The sequence below is a fragment of the Kogia breviceps genome, chromosome 10, assembly GCF_026419965.1.
Source record: "Kogia breviceps isolate mKogBre1 chromosome 10, mKogBre1 haplotype 1, whole genome shotgun sequence".
Classification (NCBI taxonomy): domain Eukaryota; kingdom Metazoa; phylum Chordata; class Mammalia; order Artiodactyla; family Physeteridae; genus Kogia; species Kogia breviceps.
Window position 1 is genome coordinate 69,444,048 of NC_081319.1, and position 14,359 is coordinate 69,458,406.

A 14,359-nucleotide genomic window follows, 5' to 3' on the forward strand; every position below is an offset into this window, starting at 1 on the left:
GCAGTAAAGGAGTATGCATTTTCATTGCCCTTTTGGAATTGAAAATAATCCACTTTGCCTAAATATTCCTTTTTCTGTGACTCATTCAAACCTTTAAAATTGTAGTAGCCAAATAGGAACCATACTAAAAAGTACTTTGGGCTTTTAACATCATTGTGCCTTTTGGAAAGAGGTGTTTAGCTGATGTTTTAAATATGTTTCTGTTATTAATTTCCTGTTTTCTCTTTAGTGTTTGGAAACCCACAGAACCAAGCCTGTTTCACTAGGCTTTTTGTGTGTGCATTGAAGTCTTCTTCTATAATCACAAATACTGAATCATTTTACTACAGCTCTTCCAAATCCGGTTCTAATTTGTTTGCCACTTGACTCCCTCAGCCTTCATCCTTCCCAACCTAATGTCGCTTTGTCCTCTCTGAGAAGTTTTCTATATTTCCAAATGAAGAATTATCTGAGTGAAAATTGTCATTTTTTTTTTCAAAGTTGAACATTCTTCTCTTTCCAAGCAAATGTTCTGTTTTTCCCTTTTTTGGCTTCTCAATACAGTTGCCCTCTGGGCTGGCTGAGGCAGAGTACATAAAGCCGTGTTCCAAATGACCAGGGAGTTCGGGTTAGCAGAAAGTGATAGACTAGTGAACAGGTGCCTGTAGTCAAGGCGAAGCCCAGCCTGGGTGTGGATCAGATTAGATCTAAACCATGACAAAGTGGAGAAGCACAAATACATGGCTACTCTTTAATTTCCCATCTGTCATTTCTCTTATTTTTCTGCTTTGGGGAGGCAATTTAAGCACATCTTTTTTCAAGGAGAGACCTAAAGATTCTATGTGTCTAAAAAGTTTTTCTAAATGTTCTCTCACTGGTAATTAAAATTTTTGTTTACAATAGGAAACACATTTATATATTATGAAGCCATAGGGTTGTTTCCTGCATCAGAGCAAACAGTAGGTTAAGTTCATTTAAAAATGCAACAAACAGGAACTGGACTTGCTGCTAATTCTGGGAGTGTCAGTCTCCCTTTTCATCCCTACCTTTTGTCATGCTCTCATTTCCCACTCCCCACTTTCCCCAAGACTGGCTCTCCCCTATACCCAGCTCAGGTCATTAGGGATCTGGTATAACTTACACCCTCCAAGGAGAAAACATAGCGGTTGCCCCTGCTCTCCCCCTCCCGCTACTCTTTCTCAGAGGGCCACGGGAGTTATGAATCCGAAATGTCAAGTACAGGCGGGAACTGCTCAGACCCAGCCATCCTGAGGCAGTCACAAGCCTCTCTTGGGCTCTGCCAGTGTCACTGTTGTTGGTTTAGTACTGGCACAGGAGGATTCATCATTTAACAAAAGAAAGGGAGAAAAATGCCTGGCAGCCAGGAAGTACCTTCTCCTCACCTGCCGTTAGGCTCTGTTGGAAAGCAGCTTCAGAGATCAGGGAAAGGTAGGAGAGCAAGAGTAGACTGTTTTAAAGGTGTATATTATGAGGCTTAAGGAGGAAAACTGTATTTAGCCTGGACATGAGAACATGTAAAAGAGTGGAGATTTGTTTTCTTTGAGTCTAAAAAGTGTTATTTTGGGAAATGTGGCTACCAGCTATTCCCTCTTTCCATGTGGTCAGGTCGAGAAGAACTGGTTTTAAGTTGCAGTGGGTGAGATGAAAGCTAAACAACCAGTATTCAAGCATTTTGAGAGCTGATGTTGTGTCACAGTGGATTAGCAAAAGGAAGAAATGCACCAGATATTGAGAGGTATGGACTCTGCGGCCAGCCAGCCTGGCTTTGATCTTGGCTTCAGCACTAACTATTTCTGGGACCTTGGACAAATTACTCCACCTCTAAGCCTCAGTCACCTCATCTGTAAAATGGGGATAGTGTACCTACTTCCTCATAGCGTTATTTTTAAGATTAAAAGAGTTAATATAGGTAAAGTGCTTTGAACAGCAGCTGACACATATTAAGGACTATATATTTGATAAGTGTTATTAGCACGAACAATGGAAAGGATTTTAGGGTCATTTGGACCAACACTTTATTTTACAGATTAAGAGGCAGTCACAGAAGATAGAATCGAGGTTAAAAGCCTTCCTGCAGACTTCTGGTCCTGAGCTGTTGCCAGTAATCTTGGCTGTTTTACAAATACCCATTGCTTCAAAAGCATATCCCTTTAGGTTCCTCTTCCATCCTTTTCCTCAGAGCCAGAATTTCTCGAGTACTTCCTGTGTGCCATCACTGTGCTAAATGCTGACATATGTGACCTCATTTCATCCTTACAGCAACGTTTGAAGAAGGTGCCACTATTATCCTCATTTTTTAGAAGTTGCATCTAAGTTTCAGAGAGGTTCAGTTACTTTCCAAGGGTACACAGCGTCAAAGAGGTAAAGTCTGGATTAGAACCAAGGCTGACAACAGAGCCTGTGTTTTTAACCATGTCACAGATTTTCCTCAGAAAGTCAATAGAATACAGATGAACTAAATCAAACCAACCATTGCTTCAGCAGTCACAGGGCCCAGCCATAAAGATCTGAGGCCATTTTGTAATCCCTTTTCAACCTACAGTCTGCTTTGTTTTCTGACCTAGGTCTCTCAGGTGTATTCTTATTTCTGACACAATGCTGTTTATTTGAAAACAGGTTACCAAAAGAACTTCTCTCCCTGATCAAGAGAGTGAAAGTTGAAGGTCCTGGAGCAAATGAAAAGAGGCCAGAACCAGAGCTTTCATGAAATAGGGACCATGTGGGGGTTATCAGGACTCTGGGCAACATTGGGGTCTCTGCCAGGACCCTAGTAGACCATAGAAGAGGAGTCAGGTGTGGGAATTCCTAGGCCAGTGGTTCTTTACCTCCTTTAATCCCTGTAAGATTCAGATGACAGTCATGGATTCTCCCCTCTTCAGAAAAATGTACAAGCTGGGCTTCCATGGTGGCGCAGTGGTTGAGAGTCCGCCTGCCGATTCCGGGTCGTGCCTTGGTTTGGGAGGATCCCACGTGCCGCGGAGCGGCTGGGCCCGTGAGCCATGGCCGCTGAGCCTGCGCGTCCGGAGCCTGTGCTCCGCAACGGGAGGGGCCGCGGCGGTGAGAGGCCCGCGTACCGCCAAAAAAAAAAAAAAAAATGTACAAGCTCACACACCAAAAAAGTATTACCAGGTGGCTTCAGGGTTCATAAACTCCAGCTAAAAACCTCTGTATTAGGCAGCAGAGTAGATTACTTAAGAGCCCACTCTGGTGCCAGATGGCCTGGATTCAAATCCTCTTCTTCCATTTATTAGCTGTGCAACCTTGAACAAGTTAATGGCTTGGGCTTCAACTCCCTCAACTGTAAAATGAGGATAATAATAGTATTTAATTAAAGAACCATTTTGGGGATTAAACGAGTTACTATATGTAAATGCCTAGTACATGGTTAGCTCTCCAGCAGTATTCACTATTAGTGGTAGTAGTATTGCTATCCCCAGAGCTTTGCACATTCAGTAAATGTTTATGGACAGAATGAATGAATAATTCTAGTGGAGATGCCAAGTCTAGGGTAGAGTATCCCAACCAGTGTGTCACAGCTGGGCCATAGTTATGTCAAAATACTGATCCACTCAGCCCTTTGGGCTGCCAAAGCCCCAGCTGGTTGCTCCTGGCTTCAAGCAGTAGCATCCAAAGTGTGACATACAAATATCCTTCTTTCTGGGTGCCCTGATGTGAAAACAGTTTGGGCAGCACTGATTGAGAAGATCAGCTGGCAGGTAGTGAGAATCAAGCAGGAAGTCCAGACTCCAGGTCCAGGAGACTTCTATGGATGGATGGCAAAGAGAATCTTAACCCCTGAGCCTAGAGCAGAGGCTCTAGTACGCTCTGTACTGTGGCAGATGCAGAGCAAGTGCTGCCAGTAGGACACTCCAGTGCTTCCCTCCTGGCACAAGGACCTGGTAAGTCACTGAACAAGGAGTTGTGGAGAGCCCACAGTGAACCAGGAACCAGGCTGCAGCCCAAAGTCTTGTGTAGGCAACATGTGTTAAAGAGGTAGGGATAAGTACTGAAGTAGGTGACTCCAGGATTGTGAGTGCCAGGAAGAGGTAGTAGCCAGGGCTGCAGGGACTTATAAGGGGACCAGCCTTGCCTGCAAGGAGAATGAATTCTTAGGGTGATAGGAAGCCACTGAAGAGTTTTAATCAAGGAAGTGGTAGATTTAGATCTGTACATAGACATTTTGACACAGTATTACAAAATAAATAGGAAACAGGCAACAATTTATTGAGGACATATGTTAGGAGGCTCTTACATTAGTCAAGAGGTGCAAGGTGATACTCATCTGAAATTAGGTACCTAGACTTTTTTGTCTATCTTTTAATTTTTTAAATTAAGGTACAATTGACATACAACATTACCTTCATTTCAGGTATATAACATAATGATTAGATATCTGTATATATTGTGAAATGATCACCACAGTAAGTCTAATTAACATCCGGCACCATACACAGTTACAGAATTTTTTTTCTTGTGATACAAAACTTAAGATTTGTTCTCTTAGCAACTTTCAAATGTGCATTACAGTATTATTAACTGTAGTCGTCATGCCGTACATTACATCCCCCAGGACTTATTTTATAACTGGAAGTTTGTACCTTTTCACTCCCTTTACTCATTTTACCTACCCCCAACCCCTGCCTCTGGCAATTACCAATCTGTTCTCTGTATCTGTGAATCCATTAGATTTTCTTTTTTAAGACTCCACATATAAGTGAGATCATAGTGTTTGTTTTTTCTCTGCCTGACTTATTTCACTTAGCATAATGTCCTTCCTCAAGGTATATCCATGTTGTCGAAATGGCAAGATTCCATTCTTTTTTGTGGCTGAATAATATTCCTGTGTGTGTGTGTGTGTGTGTGTGTGTGAGTGTGACAACTTCCTTATCCATTTACCTGTCAGTGGACACTTAGGTTGTTTCCATGTCTTGGCTATTGTAAATAATGCTGCAATGAACATGGAGGTGCATATATCTTTTCAAGTTAAGGTTTTTGTTTTCTTTGGATAAATACCCAGAAATGGAATTCCTGGATCAAATTTTTAATTTTTTGAGGACCCTCCATTACTGTTTTCCATAGTGGCTACATCAATTTACATTCCCACCAATAGCACATAAGGGTTCCGTTTTCTCCACATCCTTGCCAACACTTGTTTTTTCTTGTCTTTTTGGTAATAGACATTCTGACAGGTGTGAGGTGATATCTCATTGTAGATTTGATTTGCATTTCACTGGTGATGAGGGATGTTAAACATCTTTTCATGTACCTTTTGGCCATTTATATATCTTCTTCAGAAAGATGTCTTTTCAGATCATCTGCCTATTTTTTAGTTGGATGGTTTGGCTTTTTGCTATTGAGTTATAAGTTCTTTGTATATTTTGCATATTAACCCCTTATCAGATACATGATTTGCAAATATTTTCTCCCATTTAATAGGTTGCCTTTTCATTTTGTTGATTGTTTCCTTTGCTGTGCAGAAGCTTTTTAGTTTTTTAGTCCGATTTGTTTATTTTTGCCTTTGTTTCCTTTGCTTTGGTGACAAATCCGAAAAAATCATTGCCAGGACTGACATCACGGAGCTTACCACCCATGTCTTCTTCTAGGAGCTTTATGATTTCAGGTCTTACATTCAATTCTTTAATCCATTTTGAGTTAATTTTTGTGTATGATGTAAGATGATGGTGTACCTAGACTTCTGAGGAAAAAGGAGGAATGAAGAATGACCCCACTGAGGGCTTCCCTGGTGACACAGTGGTTGAGAGTCCACCTGCCGATGCAGGGGACACGGGTTTGTGCCCCGGTCCGTGAAGATCCCACATGCTGCGGAGCCTGCCACGTCCGGAGCCTGTGCTCCGCAACGGGAGAGGCCACAACAGCGAGAGGCCCACGTACTGCAAAAAAAAAAAAAAAAAGAAAAAAAAAATGACCCCACTGGGAATTCCCTGGCGGTCCAGTGGTTAGGACTCCATGCTTTCAGTCTGAGGGCCTGAGTTCAATCCCTGGTCCAGGAACTAAGATCCCTCAAGCCATGTGGCAAAAAAAAAAAAGAATGACCCCTACTGATTCTGGGTGGCTGGACATGTCATCCCTGGGATAGGGGATACTGGGAGTGGGACAGTTCTTGGGGTAGGGAACACTGTGAGTTCTGTTGGGGACTTGTGCTGTTTGTGATGCCTGTGTGATATTTACAAGGCTGGTGAATGGATAGATCTGAGCACAGGAGAGATGTCAGAACGGTCACAGAGAACCAGCAGCAGTGGGGTTGGCCGCCTGCCTTCAGTGGGGCTCCCTTCTAAGGGGAGTGAGTTTAAAAGTGGGTTTTGATTAATGAAATCTTACTTTACAATCAGTTTGGCTGGCATGCTTCTCTTGCATGCTCAACCTTTAGAATTCTTAAGTGTGTATATTTTGAACTCTCTTAATAAAAACCAACACAGTTCTCTACTTTGAAGAATTTCGCCTCTTCTTCTTCTTGGCTGGCCTCCTTCACTGTCCCTGTGTGTCCTCGCGGCAGGAGGAAGCCGTGCAGCTGATAATATGACACTGTCCGTTTTCTCAGATTTGTGACGCCAAAGGAAACCTCTGACCTCAGCTGTGGCTCTCAGTGCTGGGAAGAACACAACTTCATGTCTGAGTGTACGAGCAGGAGTTTGCCATGGAAAGCTTGGGGCTGCAGACGGTGACCCTCAGTGATGGGACGACGGCCTACGTCCAGCAAGCTATCAAAGGTATTTCCGGGGACCTCAGAATCCTGCCCTGTCCCCGTCCCCAAGTCTCACGACCACCCTGCCTTCCAGCCTGCTTGCCACAACCTGCTCTGCATGAGAATCTCTCAAGGTGATTGATGGAAAGGGAACTCCTTAAAATGAAATGCCACATAGGCAGGCTAGAAAATCAGACTAGCCTAGCTATAGGAGCCAAGACCTCTGAAAGGCAGATTTCCTTACATGTGGTGAGTGGTTCATAAATATTTCTGGAATGGATGAACACAGTGCTGGTTGTGACTTCCTGCTTTTCCAGTTTCTCAGTGCTTTCTAGAAGCAGTGCATTTTAATTTAAGCAAGTTTACGCAGTCAAACTATCTTCTGAGCATCTACCATGTACAATATACTCTTCTAGGTTCAGAGGGGGCACCCAGGCATAGATCTCATGCCTTACACCCCACTAGGGTGACCAGAAATAAAAATTACAGGGCACACAGTTAAATTGTTTTATTTTATTTTATTTTTTAATTTTTTAATTTTTATTTTTGGCTGCGTTGGGTCTTCATTGCTGTGCGCGGGCTTTCTCTGGTTGTGGCAAGCAGGGGCTACCCTTCATTGCAGTGCGCGGGCTTCTCATTGCAGTGGCTTCTCTCATTGTGGAGCACGGGCTCTAGAGCGCAGGCTCAGTAGTTGTGGCGCATGGGCTTAGTTGCTCCGTGGCATGTGGGATCTTCCCAGACTAGGGCTCAAACCCATGTTCCCTGCATTGGCAGGTGGATTCTTAGCCACTGTGCCACCAGGGAAGCCCTAGTTAAATTTTTTTTTTTTTTTCCTAGTTAAATTTTAATTACAGATAAACAACGAATAATTTTGTAGTGTAAGTATGTTCCACATACTGCATGAGGAAGACATGTATAAACATGGGATTAAATATTAAAACAGTAACATAATAACACCAAGTACTAAAAAAAACTTCATTGTTAATCTGAAATTCAGATTTACCTGAAATTCAGATTCTTATGGAGGGCGTGGAGTCAGAACAGAGCGTTGTTGAAGGGTAGGGCCTTCTGGCCAGGGACACTCACCATCCTGACAGCCTCTTTCTTTCTCGCCAGCATTCTCAGCCTTGCCAGATGGCATACGCATCTTTCTTGAACAGCACTGGCCAAACACCGCCTCATTTCTACTCTTTATTTTGTCATTTCTGGACTCTGTGAGCACCGCCATCCACATGACTGCACTGTCATTGTAACATTGCCCTCCTTCATTTCAACACATTGTCAAAATGTATTTCAGGTCCCAAGCTTACAGATAAATTGTTTGTTGATTTCATTGTAAATCATCTGCTTCCTGACGACGACAAAGAGGCCTCTTAAACTCATCAATAAGCTCTTTCCATATGATGATGTATGGGTCTGGCTGGCTTCATTTTTGTGGTAATGGAACTTCTCTAGAATACTTGTGAAGCCTGCAACCCTCTGTTTGCAGACTTCCCATCACAGGTCTTGCCCCTTTGCAGCAGTCTCAGTGGGATGGAAGAACTTAGGAACTATAGATGGGGCTGTGTTGCCTCAGTCTTCTGTTATGAATTAATGGTTGACTGAATGAATAAAAATCAAGTGGCGGGCTTCCCTGGTGGCACAGTGGTTGAGAGTCCGCCTGCCGATGCAGGGGACACGGGTTCGTGGCCCCGTCCAGGAAGATCCCACATGGCGCAGAGCGGCTAGGCCCGTGAGCCATGGCTGCTGAGCCTGCGCGTCCGGAGCCTGTGCTCCGCAACAGGAGAGGCCACAGCAGTGAGAGGCCCGCATACCGCAAAAAAAGAAAAAAATCAAGTGGCAACACTTGGCCTGAGAAAGCCACACTCTTTTCTTACATCTTGTTTTCTTATGTCTGGATCTCTTTGCCTCCCCCACCTCTCTGTTTATATCTTCCTCTTGTCACTCTTCCTGGCTCTGTTCTCTGCCTCCTCCATGGTGCTGTAGTGTGTTCTTACATGAGTGCACACACACACTCACACACAACAGATTTCACACTGCTGAGAGCAGAGTTGGCCCTCAGGAACCAGAACCTCACTGTCCGGAAAGGCAGCTCTCTTGCTGGTGAGCTCCTCTGACGCTTTTGACCAGGGCACTTTCATCTCTGTCAGCAGGCGGCTCTGCCTGGGCCCAGCTTAGCCAGCCAGAAGCCCTAAAATTTTATGACACTTACCTATAATTAGGGTAAGTGTGAAACCTGTTATTCAAACACAACACTTCAGAGAGTGGCAGAGGGTGCTATGAATAAAGGTGCTGGCACCGTTCCAGGCAAACTGGAACATACAGTCATCTCTGTAGTGGGGTACGAGGGCCCTGACGGCCAGCTCTTCTCCCCCCTGCCTCTCCCCATTGTCATCTCTGCTTGTTAAAGGAAATTCTAGGTTGAAATTTTTTCCCAAATAACTCTTCTCAACATCTTGTTTCCCGCCTTGAAGCAGTACCCACTCCACTAGCAGAAGCTTTGATGATACTTTCAGAACCCCATGTACTGGTGCCCTTGCCAGGACAGCTAAAGTGTTAAAAGGCAGGGTAGCTTACTGCTTGCTGGGCAGAAGGGAAGAGGGGGAGTCACTGTCCCCTCGACCCAACTGCCTTTCATTCCTACTTCTTATCTTTGTCTCCACCTTAGCTGCCTCTGGCTGGGTTGTAAAACTGTTAGCTACTGACCCAAGAAAACTCAGTTTGGGGACAAGTTTGGGAATTCTTCTGAGTGGGAGACATCTGCAGAGGTGAGCCAGGAGTAGCTGTCTGGTCCTTTTCCCACATCATAGGAGCTCAAATTCCTAAACCTGAAACTTGTAAAGAAAGGAACAAAGAAAGCACTTGTCATTAAGTCTTCAGTCTCCCTTTCCTTCTTCCCTTTCTCACTTCCTTTGCCCCTTCTCCCTCTCAAACTCACTGGACATAAGGAGAGGCCTATCTAATTCTAATTCTAAACCTAAGAGCCTTTTGCTCTTAGAAGAGGAAACTGAGGCACAGGGAGGTTAAATAAGGTGTCCAAGATCACACAGCTAGTAAGAGATAGAGCTGAAATTCAAACCCAGGAGGCCTGGACTGGTTTCAGAGCCCACTGCTTTTAACCTCTAAGCTATATTGCCTTATCAGAGGGTCTAGGTCTTGGCATACTGCCACAGTGGGAGACAAGGGAGTGTATTTTGATTTAGTTAGTTTGAGTCAGATCTGAACTTTGACCCACCGGGGCCTTTCCACATTTCAGGGCATCCTTTGTTTGCCATTTAGCTCAATCTCAGCAGCTTACTGCCAGGTTGGAAGTCCCCACTTTGCCAGGTGTGGGTAGAATAATAAAGGAAGTTGCTCCTCCTGTGAGTGACAGGAAGGGAATCTGCTGGGAGCTATAGGGTTCCTCATGGCAGGATGTCTCTACCCCCGGTACCTCTGAGGCACAGGCCTGGGAGGGAGGGAATGAGGTAACATGGAGAATGTCACCTGTGCTTAGACACACGGTCTGTGCCTCCAACAGGCCTCTGCTAAAACAGGCAAGTGTCCCTCAGCCCTCTTCTGGGCCTGGCCCGCTTCTCTCCATTTTCACCTCCACAGGAGAGAAGCTTCTTGAAGGGCAAGTGATCCAGCTCGAGGATGGGACCACTGCATACATCCACCAAGTGACAGTGCAGAAAGGTGAGGGCATCCTGAGACACCCCTGCCTCACGAGGCAGGCCAGGCAGCCCCCACTGAAGGACCCCCCTCTGTGACACCGAGCTCCAGAGAAAGGCAGGCATTGCTCTCGTTACAGAACCTCTTTCCTTTGAGGATGGACAGCCCGTGCAGCTGGAAGATGGAAGCATGGCCTACATACACCGCACACCCAAAGGTGGGGTCACAGTTATCACGACTGATAAGAAGGAAGGGAAGCAGAACTGGCAGAGGTTGGGGGTTGGAGTTGTGCCCCCTGGGAGCTGGGGCAGAGACATGGAGCCGTGGTCTCCCAGCTCACCTGGATCAGCAGGCTCGCCTGCCTTCCCTGGTGTGGACCACAGGAACAGCTGTTTCTGCCCCCGGGAGGCTGATCATGGGGGTCTGTAGTCTGGGTCTTGATGGCGTGCTTTGGCTCCAGCACAGCCACAAATTCTTAGGGCTTTATTTTTTTTTTTTTTTTGCGGTATGCGGGCCTCTCACTGTTGTGGCCTCTCCCGTTGCGGAGCACAGGCTCCGGACGCGCAGGCTCAGCGGCCACGGCTCACGGGCTTAGTTGCTCCGCGGCATGTGGGATCTTCCCGGACCGGGGCACGAACCCGTGTCTCCTGCATCGGCAGGCGGATTTTCAACCACTGCGCCACCAGGGAAGCCCATCCTGGTTTTGTTTTTTTTTTTTTTTTTTTTTTTTGTGGTACCTGGGCCTCTCACTGTTGTGGCCTCTCCCGTTGCGGAGCACAGGCTCCGGACGCGCAGGCCCAATGGCCATGGTTCACGGGCCCAGCCGCTCCGCGGCATGTGGGATGTGGGATGTGGGATGTGGGATGTGGGATCTTCCTGGACCGGGGCACGAACCCGTGTCCCCTGCATCGGCAAGCGGACTCTCAACCACTGCGCCACCAAGGAAGCCCCCTTAGGGCTTTAAATAGGACCCAATGATGTCATCGAAGACCAGGACTAAAAACTTAACTATCATTTTTTTTAAGAATTAAGCTTTTAAGATATTGAAGAATAATCGTTTATTCCTTCTACAAGTAGTTTCTTGAGCAATTATTGCATGCCAGGCATGGTACTAGGTGTGGAGTATACAAGAGAGAACAGAGTCAGACATAGCCCTTCCTCTCCTAGAATCTAGTGGGAGAAATAGGCCTGAAATGAACCATCATGATGAACTCATCATTGCAGATGGGCTTCAGGCTCAGGGAGGGCTTCTCTGGGGAAGTGACACTTGAGCTGAGAGCTGGAGGGTGAAGTGGGCTTAGCTGGGGAAGAGCAGTGGCAGGGAGGGTTCAGTACCCCAGACGAAAGGTACAGCATGTGTGGTCTGGAAATGGGGGTGGGCGGGGAGAGAGAACGGCATGTCCAAGGAACTACTAGGAGCTCAAGTACTGGGGGTGAGGGCAGAGTGGGTGAGATGAAGCTGAATAGAGAGGGCGGGGGCCAGAGCACTGGGGCTTCGAGATAAGGGTTTTGGTCTTTATCCTGAGACAAATGGAACATGGTTGAACTGTTTAGAGCCTCAGGTAACGTGATCGCATTTGTGTCCTGCAGAGATCCCTCTGGATGCTCTGCTGCCTGGAGGGGACTAGGGGGTGAGGGGCCACCAGATAGGAGGTTCTTGTGGTCATCTAGGCCAAGATGATGGTCCCTTTGGGTCTTCACGGAGCTTGTGAGTTCCCAGTTGGTACTCCATAGGAGACCTCATCCTTAGGAGAGGCCGCCCCAGAAGGAAGGCCAGCCAGAGTGAATCGCCAAAGTGAGGGACCAGGAGAAACCCGAGGTTAAAACCCTCCTTGGTGTATATACCTCTCGTTACCTTAAAGCCCAGGTCCCAGCCGCGTCTTTTGCCCTTGTGCAGCGTCTGGGCTAACTGCATGTTCCCTGCAGAGGGCTATGACCCCAGTGCCCTGGAAGCCGTCCAGCTGGAAGATGGCTCCACTGCCTACATTCACCACCCCGTGGCTGTGCCATCCGACAGCACCATCCTGGCCGTGCAGACAGAGGTGGGCTTGGAGGACCTGGCCACAGAGGACGATGAGGGCTTCAGCGCTGACACAGTGGTGGCCCTGGAGCAGTACGCCAGCAAGGTGAGCTCTCTTGGCCCTGCCAAATCTGCCACCTTTCTAGAGGACAAGGGCAGTCCTGTGCCTGGACATGGCCGGGGCCACTCCCTTTGCCCCTCCACACTGGCTCCCCCAACTTATCTCTCACACGTCATAGTCTCGGATAAGCATCACAGCCTGGCCAGGGCCGCTGACAGCTGTGTACACTCACGCTTGTTTATGCTGTCTGTGCAGAGGGAAGGCAGCTGTAGGAAAGAGCCATATCCGTATGGTGAGAATTTAGGCCTAGCTTCACTTTGGCTGTACCGTCTGAGAAAGCTCTTGCCTTGCCAGTGAATTTTATTAGTTTTCCAGTCCACCAAGGTCAGATGTTCTTATATTTATTTCTTCTCTGCGACTCATTAAGTCATTTGGGAAAATAACCTCAGTAGGCAGTGACAAGAGCAGATGTAACAGAGCAGCTGGGATTCTTGGAACACAAGGCTTGCACAGTAGCTCAGCTGCAAAGAAAAAGGATCTTGGCTTTCCAAACATCAGTCAGTCTAAGCTGTCTCTCCTGGGGCTGTGGTCCTGCCCATAGGGGGATCCGTTACAGAGATCTGTGAGCTTTCCAAACCAGGGTGCTCCCTCTCCCCATGAACAGCAGTGCCTCAGGGTAGATGTGACAGGGCTTCCTGGAACACCTGTTTTACCCAAAGATTGGGGGGAGTTATTTTTATAATAAAACTAATGTAGCTGTATCATAAAAGAGAAAAGGAAATCCTTGTGTCTTTTCAAATTAAAGCACAAAACTTTGCAGTAGGCCCCTCTGGGCTATGCCCACTCCCACTCCAGTTCCTTCAGGTGTATTTTAGAAGCCTAATTTGAGGCTTACTGATGTTGGAAAGACAACTGAGCTTTAAATTGTGAGCCCTGAGGTCTGTGCTGGCTCTGCCTCTACCTAGTCTGACCTTGGGTAAGTCACTCCCCTCCTAGGCCTCAGCTTGTTCCTGTCTCATACGATGAGATGGGGCCAGATGATTTCAGAGGTCGCTTCCAGCCCTGAAGTTCCTTGATTCCCTTGATTACCTCAAGAGCCAGTGGGACGTGGGAATGAAATCCGAACGCCTGAGCAGGTTAGCCTGCCGAGCAGGCCTGGCCACCTGTGACCCTCTCCTGCCACCAGTCAGCTCGTTAAGTATCCATGAAACTTTGTCAGCTGCTTGACCCCTTGACCTGGAGCTGATTAGACAGACCTTGCCATGGATTTGGTCTCCCTCTTTTGTGTCCTGCTCACCACGACTTCTGGAGTTCTGTTTCAGGAGCTCCTTGGAAGGCCATAGTGTCCCAGAAACAAAGACTAAGGGACAGTCCCAGCAGGACTCTGCCCAGGAAAGCAGAAGAACAGTAAGGGCTCCATGAAGCCAGAGGCTGGTGTGAAAAGGGTGTTTGCAGGAGAAAGGGAAGGGAACGACTTGTTAGTTAGCCGGGTGCCGTGGTTAGAGCTGAGGCTTCTAGTGGGACTTTCGGGCCCCTGCCCTGGGCACTTATGCAGTTTGTTGATTGTGACCACCTCACTTCTGGTGAACGCAGGTGAGCTCATCCCCACAGCAAGCCACTTGTTAATGCCCCTTCCAAACACAGGTTACCCCCAGGGAGGGAGGGATCTCCTCCCATCAGAGGATAAACATGTCCAGAGTTGCGCCTCCTAGCTTGGTGGTCAAAAGAAGGGGCAGCTGGCATGTGGAGTCACCACCCAGCTCAAGTGTGGCTGTTCAGACCACTCCTCCCCCACCTTACCTAGCCGTCTAGGAGATACCCTTTCTCCCAAAGCTGTCACAGCCCCTGTGACATTTAGTCATTCCTCTATCCATCAGGGCTGGGTGGTGACTCCACATGCCAGCCCCATTTCTTCTGCAGC

At 47.1% G+C, this 14,359-nt stretch overlaps 1 protein-coding gene across 8 annotated transcripts in view; it reads left to right on the plus strand.

Moving 5' to 3' along the window:
- The window catches only part of ZNF76 (zinc finger protein 76), a 32,783-nt gene that overhangs the window by 12,450 nt on the left and 5,974 nt on the right, over window positions 1–14,359 (plus strand). For all 8 annotated transcript variants that reach the window (XR_010835059.1, XM_059076370.2, XM_059076372.2 and 5 more), the window contains exons 2-5: window positions 6,560–6,728; window positions 10,301–10,381; window positions 10,497–10,574; window positions 12,284–12,483. Coding sequence is in view for 7 of the 8 variants with exons in the window: in XM_059076370.2 (XP_058932353.1) it covers window positions 6,656–6,728; window positions 10,301–10,381; window positions 10,497–10,574; window positions 12,284–12,483 (432 nt within the window). In the remaining variant the exon portion in view is untranslated. The remainder of the gene's footprint in view (window positions 1–6,559; window positions 6,729–10,300; window positions 10,382–10,496; window positions 10,575–12,283; window positions 12,484–14,359) is intronic.